At 37.8% G+C, this 14886-nt stretch overlaps 1 protein-coding gene across 6 annotated transcripts in view; it reads left to right on the forward strand.

The window, feature by feature from the left end:
* DCDC2 (doublecortin domain containing 2) overlaps nt 1-14886 on the forward strand; it is a 159290-nt gene that overhangs the window by 36529 nt on the left and 107875 nt on the right. For all 6 annotated transcript variants that reach the window (XM_074335170.2, XM_074335171.2, XM_074335167.2 and 3 more), the window contains exons 4-5: nt 14534-14610; nt 14742-14873. In XM_074335170.2, coding sequence (XP_074191271.2) covers nt 14534-14610; nt 14742-14873 — 209 coding nt within the window. The remainder of the gene's footprint in view (nt 1-14533; nt 14611-14741; nt 14874-14886) is intronic.

Below are 14886 nucleotides of genomic sequence, written 5' to 3' on the forward strand. Positions count from 1 at the left end.
TACTCTGGAAGCCTTGTATCCGTTTGCATTCCCATTGTTAATGTACCTATTTCCACAGCTTTGGAAACAAAATGTGTCATGTTTTTAAATTTTTAATGATCTTTTAGGTGATAAATGGGATCTTGGTATTGTTTTAATTTGCATTTCTCTGATTACAAGTTTGAACATTTTCATATGTTCAAGTGTCAGTTTTACATTTTTCTTTTTTTTAGTGAATTCCCTGTTTGTGTCTTTTCTCCATCTTTCTTCAGGTATTTGGTCTGTTGTCACTCAATTTTGAAAAGGTCTTTATATAGTATTAAAGACATTAGTTCTTTGTGGTATATGTTGCAAATTTCTTCTCCAAGTTTATTGTGTTTTGACTTCATTTACGGTGTTTTTTGGTCGTGGAAAATGATGTTTTTTATTTTTATGTTGTCAAATTTATGTCTTTATTGGAGTCATAATTAGAAGCCTTTTTCTACACCAAGATCAAAGAGGAATTCACCCATGTTTTCTTTTGGTACTTGTATGGTTTTATTTTTCACTTTTATATCACTATTTCATTTGGAATGTACTCCTGTCTATGGTGTGAGATATAGATCTAATTTTATCTTTTTCCAAAGATAACCTAGGCTACCCAGTCTCAGCATCATTTATTAAAAATCCATCTTTGCCCCAGTGAGTTGAGATGCCACATTTATCATATACTAAATTACCAGTGTACTTACTTTGGTCTGTTTCTGGCTTTCTAGTCTGTTCCACTGGTCTGTTTGTCTATTCATGCACAAGTACCATCCTGCCTGCTAAAATTAATTTTTAAAATTTTAGTTTAAAAATTTATTAGTAGTTTGAATAAGTAAAAAAATTTTAGAGTAAAAGCTACATTGTTCCTCAGTCCATCATTCAAAGAATTGGATTTAATTTTTGTAAATTCTTTTCTAGTTTTTCTTCATATATATATATATATATATGTGTGTGTGTGTGTGTGTGTGTGTGTGTGTCTGTCTGTCTATGTGTATATCTATGATGTTCTTTGCCATGAATTTGCAATATAAATTTTTATTTCTATTTAGTCAAATTTATGTGTATATATGTATATGCGGATATACATATATATTTAGGTAATTATACTTAGATAATTTCCATTATTTTTCCTCTGTAATATTCTAGTCAATATCTTTAGGTATTAATTTTCTCTAATTCTGAATTATTTTATCAGGATAAATCAGTGACAAGTTCAGTGCCAAAGGACATACAAAGCACCTTTTATGCCTCTGGGTATATAATTCCACAGAGTTTTGAAAAACTATTATGTTAATTTAAAATGTTATCAGTAACATAGTTTTGCCCCACATTTTCTAGTATTAGAAGAATGGTTTTTGATTATTCTCAAGAATACAGAATTTAGATTTTCTTAAAGCATTCTGACTTTTGGCAGTATTTTGGCATGTGTTTCTCTTATTTGTTTGTTGAAAATCAAGTAATGAACTTTCCAGGGTACCTGTTAGATTTCCAGCCTATGCGCTGGTGCAATTGTGGTGCTTTGCTTTCCTGGGGGTCATCCTTCCTTCTCTGCCCAGCCAACCTGCTCTCTGGTCAACAAAGACCCATGTTGAGTCCTCTCCTGATTGGGTCCCACATCTTCCTCATTTATGACCCCATGCATGTGACACAGGTAATTGTAAAACCTCAAAGTTCCGCCCTTGCTGAGCGTCTTGAGTTTAGCTGCTTCTGTACTTCAAGGGAGGCTGAAAATCCTCTTTCTCCCTGTCCTAAATACCTCCTATGTGTCCTGGCTTTAGCATACGTATATATATGGTAAGCAGCTTGTCCTAAACTGGTTCTGTGTTTCCTACAGAGATTAATAATGTTAAGCAGAAAGAGTCTTCTCCACTTCTTTATCTCTATTTCAGGTCCTTAGCTCACTTCAGCAGGGTCCTGTCTCCCGCATTCCTCTCATAATACTCTTGTCCAGCTTTCCAGGGGTGGCTGTGTTGACCTCGTCAATGGGCATTTTCCTGTCTCCATCTTATCGGTCTCCTAGCAGCTGGTCCTTCTCTTTCAGTTTCTGGAACATTGCACTCTTTGGATTTACCTCTTATTTCTCTGTCTACTTTTCTTCCATCTCCTTTGGAAAATTTTCTCCTGTTCCTTTTCTCCAATTCCAAGGCTTCATCCTGAACCCCTTTCTTTGCTGTTGACTCCCTTTCATGGTGAGTTCATTCAGTCTCGTGGCTTTATATACCATCTATCTGCTGATTACCCTCGAAATTTGTGTCTCCAGCCCTGACTTCTTTCCTGAGCTTCAGGCTGCCTACATGGATGACACCTCTATTTGTAGGTCTCATAAGCATCTCAGATGTAATGTCCAAAACTAGACTCTTGAGTCTACAGCCAGTGCACATTTTTCTTCTGTCTCATAAGTAGCAACCACTGTGCACCCAATTGCTCAAGCTCTTCCAGCAAGTTCTAATTTTTCCTTCTAATATTTATTTCAGATATACCGCCTTTGTTCTTTTCCTCGTTGTTCCCTAGGAAAAGCCACCACCATCTCTTACTTGTGTAACTCAAACAGTCTCCTTTCTGATCTTCTTGCCTCCAGTCTTGCCTTCTCCAATCTGTTCTCCATGTAGCGGCCAGAATGATCTTTGTAAAAATCTGCCCTGGAGTCTAATTGCACTTAGGCTAAAATCCAACCGTCTTCCCTTGGCTTAAGAGGCCCTGCATTGTGCCTTCCAGCGTGTCCTTTTCTCCTCTTACCTATTACATTCCAGCTGCTCCAGCATCCTTTCCATTTCTAAGCATGCTCAGCTCTTTCTTTCTTCATAGATTTAGCACATACATCATATCTTATGACTGTCATTTTCTTTAGAGCACTTTTCATAATTTGTAATTACATGTACTTTTAGTTTGTTTTTTTCTTTTTTTATTTGTTACTGACCCCCTCTACTCATGTGGGCTTCATGAAGGTAGGGGTCTTGACTTATTTATCAATGAATACTCAACACTTACCCCAGTGCTTGGCACATAGTAGATAACGGTGACGCCTGGTAGATGTCATTGAATGACAGTGAATAAATGGTGAGATGTTCACATAATTTTACTGCAGACAGCTCCAGATTTCAGAATGTGGGATGTCTCTTCGGACGTGCCTCTTTGGAAGAAGAGTGCCACCCCTGGATGACTTTTCTTTTTCCTTCATGTGTCCCCAACTACTGCAGTGATGGCTGGTGGTTGGTGTGGGTGACTTGATTCCTGGGAGGTTCCTTCATTCAAAAGTGCTTTACTAAGGAGCTACAGAAATATGCATTATCTGGGACAAATTATGGGGCTGGGTATTTGAAAAAACGAAACAAAACAACATAGGTAGATATATGTATTACTCTATAGTCTGAAACCCTGACCTTACAGTGTATTTCTGGAAATCAAAGTACATATTTCACTGTATTTCTATTAGAGAAATATATTTATTATTATAAAAATGGGAAAAGAGGACATGGACTTTTGGGGCTGGATTAATTTGAGAGGTAAACATGCCTCTAAATTTTAAAATTTAGGTTGTAGTCCTAGCCCAAGAAAAATATATTTCTTTTGAAAGGTCTCAAGCACATAGCACTGGCACATCAAATAGTTTTGGTTAAGGTTGTGATATATGAAAACTGAACCATTTAGAACGATGTGAGTCAGTAGTGTCATCGGTCTACCTGTGAACAGTGCAAAGCATTACAGCCACCTTAGGGAACCTCTGTGGCCTTCAGGACTTTCTTAAAACATTGATGTTTGTTAACTCAAATTTAATTGCTATCCTATTTCCTTGGGCAGTGTATGGTTGTGTGGTATGTACTCAGCAGTTGGAACTGAAGTTTATAGATGACTTTATAAAAAATCTGGTTAACCTAGACAGTTTTATATGTTTTTCTGACAGTTATGAGCGGGTACTTAGATCCCATTTGGTGTACATAATGATGTTTTGTTGCAAATCATGAAGATTCAAATCCCAATTGCTTTAGCAATTCTTTGACACTTAGGGTTAGCAAGGTCGTATTTTTCATAGTTTAATTTTAAAAACTTTTATTTTTTATTTTTTCAAGATGAGTTGCATTTTAATAACACTATTTTTGGAGACTATAAACACTTGAAGGGAATCTAGAAATAATCAAACTGTAGTCCCCTCTTGCTACAGACAGCTGATTAGACAAGTGCACACAGGTTGGTGAAGTGCCTTGCCTTAGGTAACTCAGTGAGGGGCTGAGCTTCTAGGGCTTGGAGCTGACTCCCAGTCCGGTGCTCCTGAATAATGCTGTGCTAGTTATTCATTCCTTTACTCCTTTATTGCCTCTCACTCCAACGTTCCGTCCCACAGGTCAGCTCAGTGAGAGTGGAGGCCCCCATCTTCCCTCTTTAGTACAGAGTCCTTAGTATGGGGCACAGAGCAGTGCAATGTGGGTGAAAAACTAATAGTTGCTAAAAATGTCAGTGGCACTTCCTTTGCTATCTGATGGCGGGTTGTTAGTGTTCTTAGTATTTATGAAATACTGAGTGTAGATCATGTACAGTTGGCACATTCTTCAGTGGGAGTCCTGGGGACTAAATGACTTATTTAAATGCAGGTGGAAGCTGCATTCCGCCCACATGGACTGCCCCTGCATACTCAACATTGCTAACTTTCATGTTGCATTGTTATGTACACACTCAGCTGCCCTGCAATTTTAGTGGAAATTTTACATTCCACTGCCTAGATTGGCTTGGTAACCAAAATCCTGTTTGGGAAAGCAAACAAAAATGACAATGGGGAAAAGTAAGCATGGTATAGTGAGTTAAGAAGGAATACAAAAACAAAAGGGATAATGAAAAAACAGTTTTTTCAATGCTTGGTTATTGGTAGTTCCCATGATTTCTCCTAAGAGTTCTCTTGGGTTAATTGGTTATTTTTTAACTTGATGGGGGTTATATTATCCTCTTTAGCACATAACGTTAGGGAAACCCATGTAGACTTACTTATGAATGCCTTAAAAATGATTCAAGTCCTGTTCAGTTTTCCTATAAGATGAAGTGGCCATTGCAAATAATTATTTTAGAATAAAGTTAATTAATATGAGGTTCAACGTTACATATTCAGAATGCTTAGGGTTATCTGATTTTTTTTTAAAGCTAGCCCACCAAGTGCAATAAAGAGAAAATTAAACCAGAGTGCCAATAGTTTAAAAATATGTGATATACTGGGAAATTAATTTGATGGTTCACAATTGATGAAAATCGATGGGCATTTTGTTTTAAGACGAGAAGATTAGCAATATGGACACTTTATTTAAATATATGCTTGCAGTTAAGAGTTTTCCAAGGAAGGTATTACTTATGACTGGTATCTTATCTTTTGGATCATTTATTTTTTAGTAGACATTATTTTTTAGAGTAGTTTTAGGTTCACAGCAAAATTGAGAGGAAGGTAGAGATTTCCCATAAACCCCCTACGTACACAGCCCCCCTCCCCATTATCATAGCCCCCCACTAGAGTGGTATATTTGTTACAATTGATGAACCTACATTCAAAATTTGTGTTGAGTTATTTTCCTGCTTCAGTCAAGGAAGGCATTCACTTAGAGAATAGTTCAAAAGACAAATCTGCAAACTGATCCCAAGGTATCCATTATTGGCAGAAAAATAACCCTCTGAATAAGAGACGATAAGCCACACCTGGCAGATGAATCCTAACCCTTCCTCAGGGAGTCAGCCCCTGGACTGGGTACAACAACATGGAAACGGGTAGAGGACCCAAGTACAGAGGAGTGGTTTCATCAGCTCAGGGAAACTAATTGGACCCTTCTGGGAGTGTTCCAAACAGCTTGTTCATTATAATTAGAGACGTCTTCTATAACTAGGTTCTCACTGAAGTTGGAGTGGTTGGAAAGTTTATTATTATATATCAATGCTGATGAAAATATTCTCTCTAAAATATATCACTGGCTGGGCTGATTTTGCCACCATGCCTTTCTAGAATTTCTAGAAGTTTTGGGGCATGAAAGGATTTCAATTTTCATTCCATTGGGGTTTCATAAATTATGCTGATATAATCAAATAAAAATTATTTGACAGGTAGTAGCCAAGGGGAGAGAAACTATTTTGAAACGTTTTTTTTTATTTTCCAATCACAGTTGACATACAATATTATATTACTTTCCGGCATAGAACATAGTGATTAAACAATTATATAACTTACGAGGTGATGACCTTGATAAGTCTATCTAAGGTGACCCTGGCACCACATATAATTATTACAATGTTATTGACTATATTCTCTCTGTTGTACTCTGCATCCCCCTGACTGTTTTTTTTAATAATTTCCCCCACCTTCTTTAGATTCATAAAATGTTTTTAAAGTTATTCCATTTTATTTCCCTATTGGCTTTTTAGCTGTGCCGCTTTGTGATTTTTTTATTGATTCTCTAGAGCTTATAATACATGTCTTTAACTTATCTCTGTTACACTTCTGTGTATGTAAAGAAGATCCCACAGGGAAGAATTGGTGGGCGATGTAGACTTGCTCTTGCGTCTTCTATGTCATGCAAGCCCACACCCTGGCTGGTCATCTATACAAGGTTTGTTTCTCTGCCTGCTGTGCCCTTCAAGGTGAAAGCAGCCATAGGTTTCTTTCTCACTTAGAAAGGGCTCATTTAGTTCATTTAGGCTTCTTTGCATCCTAAGATCTTCAATGCATTTTTACAAATTATGATTTTTATCTTTTCTCTCAGTTTTGTTGTCATAATTGGAACAGTAATCTCCCACAACCTTCTGCCTCCTAGAAGTAGGACTATCTCTTAGTTTGCTTGAAAATGGAAAAAAAAAAAAACCAAAACACCGACATAGTCAGTGATGGAAACAGAATCTTAATGACACAAACACAGCAGGTGCACTTTGTTTATCAAATTTTGTACCAATTATGAGCACTTATTTCCTTAGGTATGAAAAAGTGGCAGATGATGGTGATACTATGCAATTTTCCTGTCTCAGAAGATCTCTTAATCTGCAGATTAGGGTATTGGCAAATTAACATTTAATGTTACACCATCAGTAGAAATCCAAGGAGATGGTGAGTCAGCTGTTCTTTTGCAAAGTTTGGCCATTGTCCTCACCTCTTGTTATATATAGCCTTTCCTTTTCAAATTTCTCTTTCAGTCCATATATCTGGAGTATCTCCATGACAAATGGTTGCATTCCATGAAGGTTAGGAGATACCCTGTTTCCCCCAAAATAAGACCTAGCTGGACTATCAGCTCTAATGTGGCTTTTGGAGCAAAAATTAATATAAGACCCTGTATTATATTATATTATATTATATTATATTATATTATATTATATTATAATTATATTATATTATATAGACCTGGTCTTGTATTATAGTAAAATAAGACCGGGTCTTATATTAATTTTTGCTCCAAAAGGCGCATTAGAGCTGATGGACCAGCTAGGTAGGTCTTATTTTCGGGGAAACAGGTTATTCATAGCATGAAATGTTCTCGGATAGAGGCACTTTCTAATTGTTAGTGATGATACATACATACTATCAACACAGGACACGCTCAGCCTGGTGGATTGTACCATTTCCATGCTTCAGGCATCTTAGCTGATCTTTCTCCCACTTAAAAAATAGAATTATTGGGAAAAAAAGGGTGATTATTTTTAAAAGCTCTTCAGAATAACCTATGGTTTGGATGCATCTGTTGTGTTGACTCCAGGGTAAGTTATTTTCTACTCTGGTATTTTTGAAAATTTTTATTCCTTTTCTTCTCATTTATCAAAAAGTGATGAAAATTGATTGAATAGCTTGTAGAGTACTTTGTTGTCTTTTTTGATGCTGTGTGCTCTTTTCAAAGTTTCCTCAAAGGTTACCATTTTGAGAACTCACTTCTTCTGAAATCCATGCAACAAGAAAGGTAGAATTGAAACCTGTCTGTGTAGGTTGGCTTATATATTTTACAAATAAAAAACTTTGGTACATTTTTTCCCCCTTAATGATTAAGTCTCTCTTACAAACAGTCACACAAATCTGATACATTTTTTAAAGTTTCTAATGTATGATTTAAAATTGAATATTTAAGTTGTGTAGTGAGTTTTTTTAAGAGGTCAGTGGTCATTAGACTTTGAGATGGTAAATGTTTAGCAGCATCATTTCTTTAGATGCTGTCAGTAGATTGACTTTGGTTTCCTTGGCCTGGGATTTCAAGAGGTAGTGAGTGCAGAGATTTGAGGCAGGTGGATTCTCCAACTCAGGCAGCCTAACAGCCCCCGGGGGTGGTATTTTCACTTCATTAATTAGTACATGGAACATCCCTTTGGGCTAGTTTAGCAGGATTATCCCTATTTTTACAGATCAAGAAAATAAGGCATTGAATTGGCACTTAGTCCTGGAATTTAGAATTTCAGACTTTTAGTCAGTTACTCAGATCATAGACCTTGATCTTATTTTTCCAAATATATATTTTCAAAGCAACAATTTTAATTTCATTGAGTTTATTTTTTATAACAAATAGATTCATATTTTTGAATCACAGGTTTTAAGTTCAGTTTGACCCAGCTGCTGTGATATTGTCCTACTATGTGTCATGTGGAATTTGTGAACTTGAGTTAAATTACGTACTTAGATTTATCGGATTCACATGAAGCATTGTTTTTATTTATTTTTTATTTATTTTTAATTTTGTGACATAATTCATGATATAAACACAGTCTAAATAAGATACCAGAGACAGAGACAGTAATGTATTTGAAAGTGTATGTGATGTGTTACCGAAGACCAGCGCTAGCACACTGCCTTACCCCTTTCTAGCAGAGTGAGCATGATTAAGTCACTTTTGCCACCTTTGACTTCGGAAATATTTCCAAGAAAAATGTTAGCTAAATATTTAGTCCATGCGTCCATCCATCCATCCATCCATCCATCCATCCATCCATCCATCCATCCATTTCTACTCAGAGAATGACTCCTTTCTCTGATTCACTGGGTTGACCTACCTCTGAATATCCACATAAACGGGGATTTCTAAGACAGTGTTGGCCCAGTACAGAGAATCAAGGCACACGTCAGGTGTAAGCATGTCCTGCTTTTGCTTCGTCCTGGTTCCTTCACCAACTGACAAAGCCAAACAGGAATATATTAGCTCTGCTGGGTCCACAGCTTTAGTTTTGCATTGATTTATTTTCATTTGATTTGCATCCATAGCCGCCACAGATTACTCAGCTAACGCTGGTCGGCCTGCTCACCGAGAGCCATTTCTGTGCACAGGGGTCTGAGTGGGAGTTTCATAGTCCAGTTCTCTGTCTCTATCCCTCCCTAACTAGGTGTGTTGACACTTAACATTATTCTCATATTTCAAATATGATTTATTTTTAAATGGCCAGGGAAAGCGCATGGCTACTTAGGAAATTTGCAAATGTAAGAAACGTATTTTAGTTTATTATTATATTTCTCATTATCTAAAGCCATAATGTCTCCAGATTAACACCAAGTGACCGATACTTCATCCCAGATAAGGACTTGGGAAAAACTCCTCTTATATGCAGTTGAGCTCACTTAAAATTTTTTTGTGACTTAAGTTATTTAAAATGCCAAATAGAAAACTGCGTTTTAAAGGGAAAATAATATTTTTTCCCCAAAAAAGTTCCAAATATATGTTTAAGATTAATCTTCAATTAGTTAATCATGAACATTTGGGAAATATTTTTGTTATGCTGAATGAGGAAAACAACTGTTCAAGATAGGTGGTTTGATTTATAGACGCAGAATAAAATTATTCATTATTTTTAAAATCGTTTACTTATGAATTTTTGTATATTATAAATGTGTATTCTCTCAAGAAAAGTAGCATATTTTGACCAACTCAAAAAGAGTTTTAAAGTTATTTATTTGTATAGCTTATTCATCTTCATTTTTAATTCAACAGTCCTGCAAGGTATTAAACAGTCAAGGTTGGTAGGCAAAACATTTGAAAAAATAACAACTGAGTATGACGTATGTGCTCAGTACATTACTAGTTAATATTGAGAGTAACTAAAAAGTAACACTAGGGACAAGAATATAAAAATCAAATTAATAACATATATAACATGTCAGATGATAGTTATATGTCATGGAAAAATAATTAGGCAGGGCAGGGTGGCAGAGAACCAGGGATGTGGCAGTAGCTTTAAGTTGAGTGGTCAGGGAGGCAGTATAGTCATATGTAAAAGGTGGGGAGGATGTCAAGAGGAAGCCACTGTTAGCACAGGCACAGAGTCAGAAAGGCCTGTTCCTCACACAGGTAAAGACTCATCTGCAGTCAAACATGCTGAGCCGTATGAGTAAGCAGTCTGAGGGGAGAGGGATTCATAGTCATTTAAAGGCATTGTAAGCCACACTCCTTGTAGATCCATCTGTTTTTCTTGTGCTATAGTATAAACTAAATAAATCCAGGGACTGGAGGTCCATCAGGAGGAAGCTTGCCATGAATTTCATTAAACTAAAAAAAGTTGGCGGGGCCGGCCCAGTGGCTCAGGCGGTTAGAGCTCCATGCTCCTAACTCCGAAGGCTGCCGGTTCGATTCCCACATGGGCCAGTGGGCTCTCAGCCACAAGGTTGCTGGTTCAATTCCTTGAGTACCGCAAGGGATGGTGGGCTCTGCCCCCTGCAACTAAGATTGAGCATGGCACCTTGAGCTGAGCTGCCTCCCAGCACCTTGAGCTGAGCTTCATCCCGGATGGCTCAGTTGGTTGCAGCACATCCTCTCAACCACAAGGTTGCTGGTTGAACTCCCACAAGGGAGGGTGGGCTGCGCCCCCTGCAACTAACAATGGCAACTGGACCTGGAGCTGAGCTGCGCCCTCCACAACTAAGACTGAAAGGACAACAACTTGAAGCTGAATGGCACCCTCCACAACTAAGATTGAAAGGACAACAACTTTACTTGGAAAAAAAAAAAAAGTCCTGGAAGTACACACTGTTCCCCAGTAAAGTCCTGTTCCCCTTCCCCAATAAAATCTTCAAAAAAAAAAAAAAAAGTTGGCTATCCTTTATATCAGCAAATTTTCAGTTTTAATAATTTATTCTACAGATACACTTACATATTTACACAAATAAGTATTTATAAGGAAACCCATCATGGCATTATTTGCAGTAGCAAAAGTTTGGAAACTGATAATCAAAGTTTGGAAACCATCATTCAAGTTAAATAAACTATGGCATGTTCTTAGAGTGGAATATACACAGCTATGATAAAGAATGAAGCAATCCTTATTTTAAGTACCAATATGGAATAGTCTCCATGATAAATTGTTAAATGGAGAAAGCTAAGTACGGGAGAAGGGGTACAGCGAGTTATCACTTGTGTTTACAAATTAGAAGGACATCAGATAACACGCATATGTATGTATAGTCTGTCTTTGAAGGACTATTGCTAACTCTGGTCACAACTTTTTGGTTGGGGAACAGGAAGAGAGAGGATACTTCTTTTTCACAGTAGGCCCCACTTTACCACTTGAATTTTATTTAGTTGCATGCATTACCTGTTAAACATTTGAAAAGAAATTATCACTGTAAATGTTAGTTTAGGGTCAAGAATTTCTGGGTTTAAAATGTAAAACTATCATTCAATTAAAAATGTTTTGCTTGAAATCGGAGTGTCTTTTGTTCCTCCATGTTGTACATTAAATCCTCAGACAGCATTCTTCTTACAGCTGAATGTCTATACCCCTTTACCAACCTTTCCCCATTTTCTCCACCCCAACCCCTGGCAACCAGTTTTTTACTCCCTGTGTGTATGAGTTTGACTTTCTTTTTTCCCCCCAAGATTCTACATATGAATGATAGCATGCAATATATTTCTTTTTTTCTTTTCTTTTTTTTTGGTCTGGCTGATTTTGCTTGGTATAATACCCTCAAGGTCCATATGGCAGGATTTCCTTTTTTCTCATGGTTGAATAATAGTCCACTGTGTGTGTGTGTGTGTGTGTGTGTGTGTGTATGTACATACCACATTTCTTTATCCATTTATTCCTCACTGGACACTTAGGTGGCTTCTATATCTTGGTTATTGTGAATAATGCTCCAATGAACATGGGAGTGCAAATATCTCTTTGAGATCTTGTTTTCATTTCCTTTAGATAAATACCCAGAAGTGGGATTGCCGGGTCATAGGTAGATCTATTTGTAATTTTTTGAGGACTCCCCTTACTGTTTTCCATAGTGGCTGAACCAATTTGCATTCCCACCAACAGTGCACAAAGCTCACTTTTCTCCACATTCTCGCCACCACTTGTTATTTCTGGTCAAGGAGCTTACCCCCGATGGTTTTTTCTACGATTTTTATGGTTTTGGATCTTATATTCAAGTCTTTAATCTATTTTGAGTTGTTTTTGTGTGTGATGTAAGGTAGTCGTCCAGTTTCATTCTTTTGCATGTGGCTATTCAGTTTTCCCAATACAATTTATTGAAAAGACTGTCTTTTCCCCATTGTATATTCTTGGCTTCTTTGTCATAAATTAATTGACCATCCATATGTGGGTTTATTTCTAGGCTCTCTATTTTGTTCTTTTGATCCATGTGTTTTAAATTAGAATGTTTTAAATTAAATTTTATCAAACATTTATTGTGCAACTGGCAGGCATTGCAAGGATTTATTTTAGTCACTGGAGAGTCACAGAAAAATTCATGCTCTTTGTTCCTCTCAAAGATGGCATAATTTGACCGAGGAAAGAGAGCCCATAAATTATTTAGTGTTAATATTCAATCTCTAACATAACTAGTAAAATGCATAACAGATTGTTAGATGTTCATAGATTTGGATTCACTAACAACTCTGTCCCTTATTATGTGTGATTTTAGGCAAATTAATTAATTAAGCTCTAATTTCTTCATTTGTAAAATGGGGTTGTAGTAATAATACTTTCTTCAGGGCATCCTTTAATGATTAAATGATGTATAATGCATGTAAATTACTTAGTATAGTGCTTTCCATTAAATATAGTGCTATAAATGTTAGCTATTTTTATTAATCAGTTTCCTTTGCTTATAAGTTTTCTTTTCAAATCAGGAAAAAAAAAAATCCCTAAAAACAAAAGTGCTGTCATCAATGCTATAGTAGTAGTAGCAGTTTGAGACGAAAAGCTGAGGAAGGATGAATAGAGGAAGACTGCTGATAACTGAGCTGGGCCTAGCAAGTGGAATTTCAGCAGGTGGAGAAAAGGGGAGGGCATGGTATGCAGAGGGCTGAGATGACAGAGGCAGGCTGTTTTGGGAGTGGAGGGGAGTAGGCCAGGTAGACTAAGGTGCACGACTAGGGGTCTGCATGGAAGGAGTGTGGGTGGGAGGCGAGGGAACTGAGTAAGCAGTGACTGGTCACCGGGATTCTTGTAGGCCATGCTTTAGAGGTGGGCATTATCTTTCAGTGGTAGAGGTGGAAATCAAATAGCAGAAGATGGAAGAGAGGGTGGGGCAGAAGAAAGGAGGAATATGGAGGATGAGGAGGAGAGAAAGGAGGGATAGTGCTTGAGAGGGCCAAAAGGTCAAGGGAGAAATTGAAGACACCAGAGTGGGGTGGCGGGTCCTTAGTAATTAATGGAGCAGGTAGAGGCCCACAGGGGACAACATCCAGATGGGGATTAGCTTTGTAAAGGGATAAAGATCCCTCTTCTAAGACAGACAGGAAAGGTGAAAAGTGGTGAAGATGTAGATGAGGTGGGTTGTGGAGGAGAAGGAGGCTGAAAGGCTTCATGCTTGTTGGCCTCTAGTTCTTGACGTTTGGAGGGAAGGGATCTGCTGAGTGAGTGTTTCCCTGGAGTGGGATTTTAGGGTTTGAGATGAGAAGTAGGGATTTGGACTATCCACTGGAAATATAAGAAATTATTGACTTGGGAAGGGGAGAGGTCTGGCCGACGCCAAAGCTCTGTCATAGGTGAGGGTACCGTGGAGCCATGTGGGTTTTGCTAACAGCAGCCTGGACCCTGGAAGCAAGGAAGAGAGAAAGATGACCAGACCCACCCAGATGGGAATTGAGGGCGCTGGTGGGAGGGTGGCTGATGGACGGCGGACGAAGTGAAGTTGAGAAAAAGTGACGGAGTCAGTCTTAAGATACTAGGATGGGTTCAAGCACCCAGTAGGGGCCTAGATGAGGGAGTAGGTGAAATGAAGGTGGGCGAAGAGAGATGACAGGAGATAGGATGTGTGGCTGGAGGTGGAACTTCAGAATTGAAGATTTTATAGAATTATTTTATTTTTATTTTACTGAAAGCATTATTTTAAAAAGTTGCCTTGAAATTCTCATAATAGCCCAACAATTTCTGTGTTGGCACAGATCATGAGCAGTATTCACAGGGCTTAAAGGAAAATTTTCTTGAGAATTATGTTAAGGCTACATGATACTGACAGAGTGTGAGCCCATAGTGTTTATATAAGTGGGAAAAGGGCAAGATTTTAACACAGGCACAACAGGTCTCAGCTAGTTCCCTAGAAACCTGTAGTTTTTCCTCAATATAAAAAGAAAATAACATAAGCTCAGTGATTTGTATTTCTTTGCTTTTAAAGGTAAAACCAGTAATTCACAGCAAGATCAATGTATCAGCTCGATTTAGAAAACCGCTTCAGGAACCCTGCACTATCTTGTAAGTTGGAGTCCTGTACAGTTCAAGTTGAAATTGGCTGGTGGTTTCCTTTTGGTTTGGGGTTTGCTTTGTAGCTTTAAAGGCATTACTATTTCAAATCGTGTGGCTCACTGGCTTTGCTTTTTGTCCAGCTTGATTGCAAATGGAGACCTCATAAACCCCGCTGCTCGCCTCCTCATCCCCAGAAAAGCCTTGAATCAGTGGGATCATGTGCTACAAATGGTCACAGAAAAAATAACCCTGAGGAGTGGGGCTGTCCACAGGTATGTCAAAGTA

The sequence above is a fragment of the Rhinolophus sinicus genome, chromosome 14, assembly GCF_057876585.1.
Source record: "Rhinolophus sinicus isolate RSI-liver-muscle chromosome 14, RSI-T2T, whole genome shotgun sequence".
Classification (NCBI taxonomy): domain Eukaryota; kingdom Metazoa; phylum Chordata; class Mammalia; order Chiroptera; family Rhinolophidae; genus Rhinolophus; species Rhinolophus sinicus.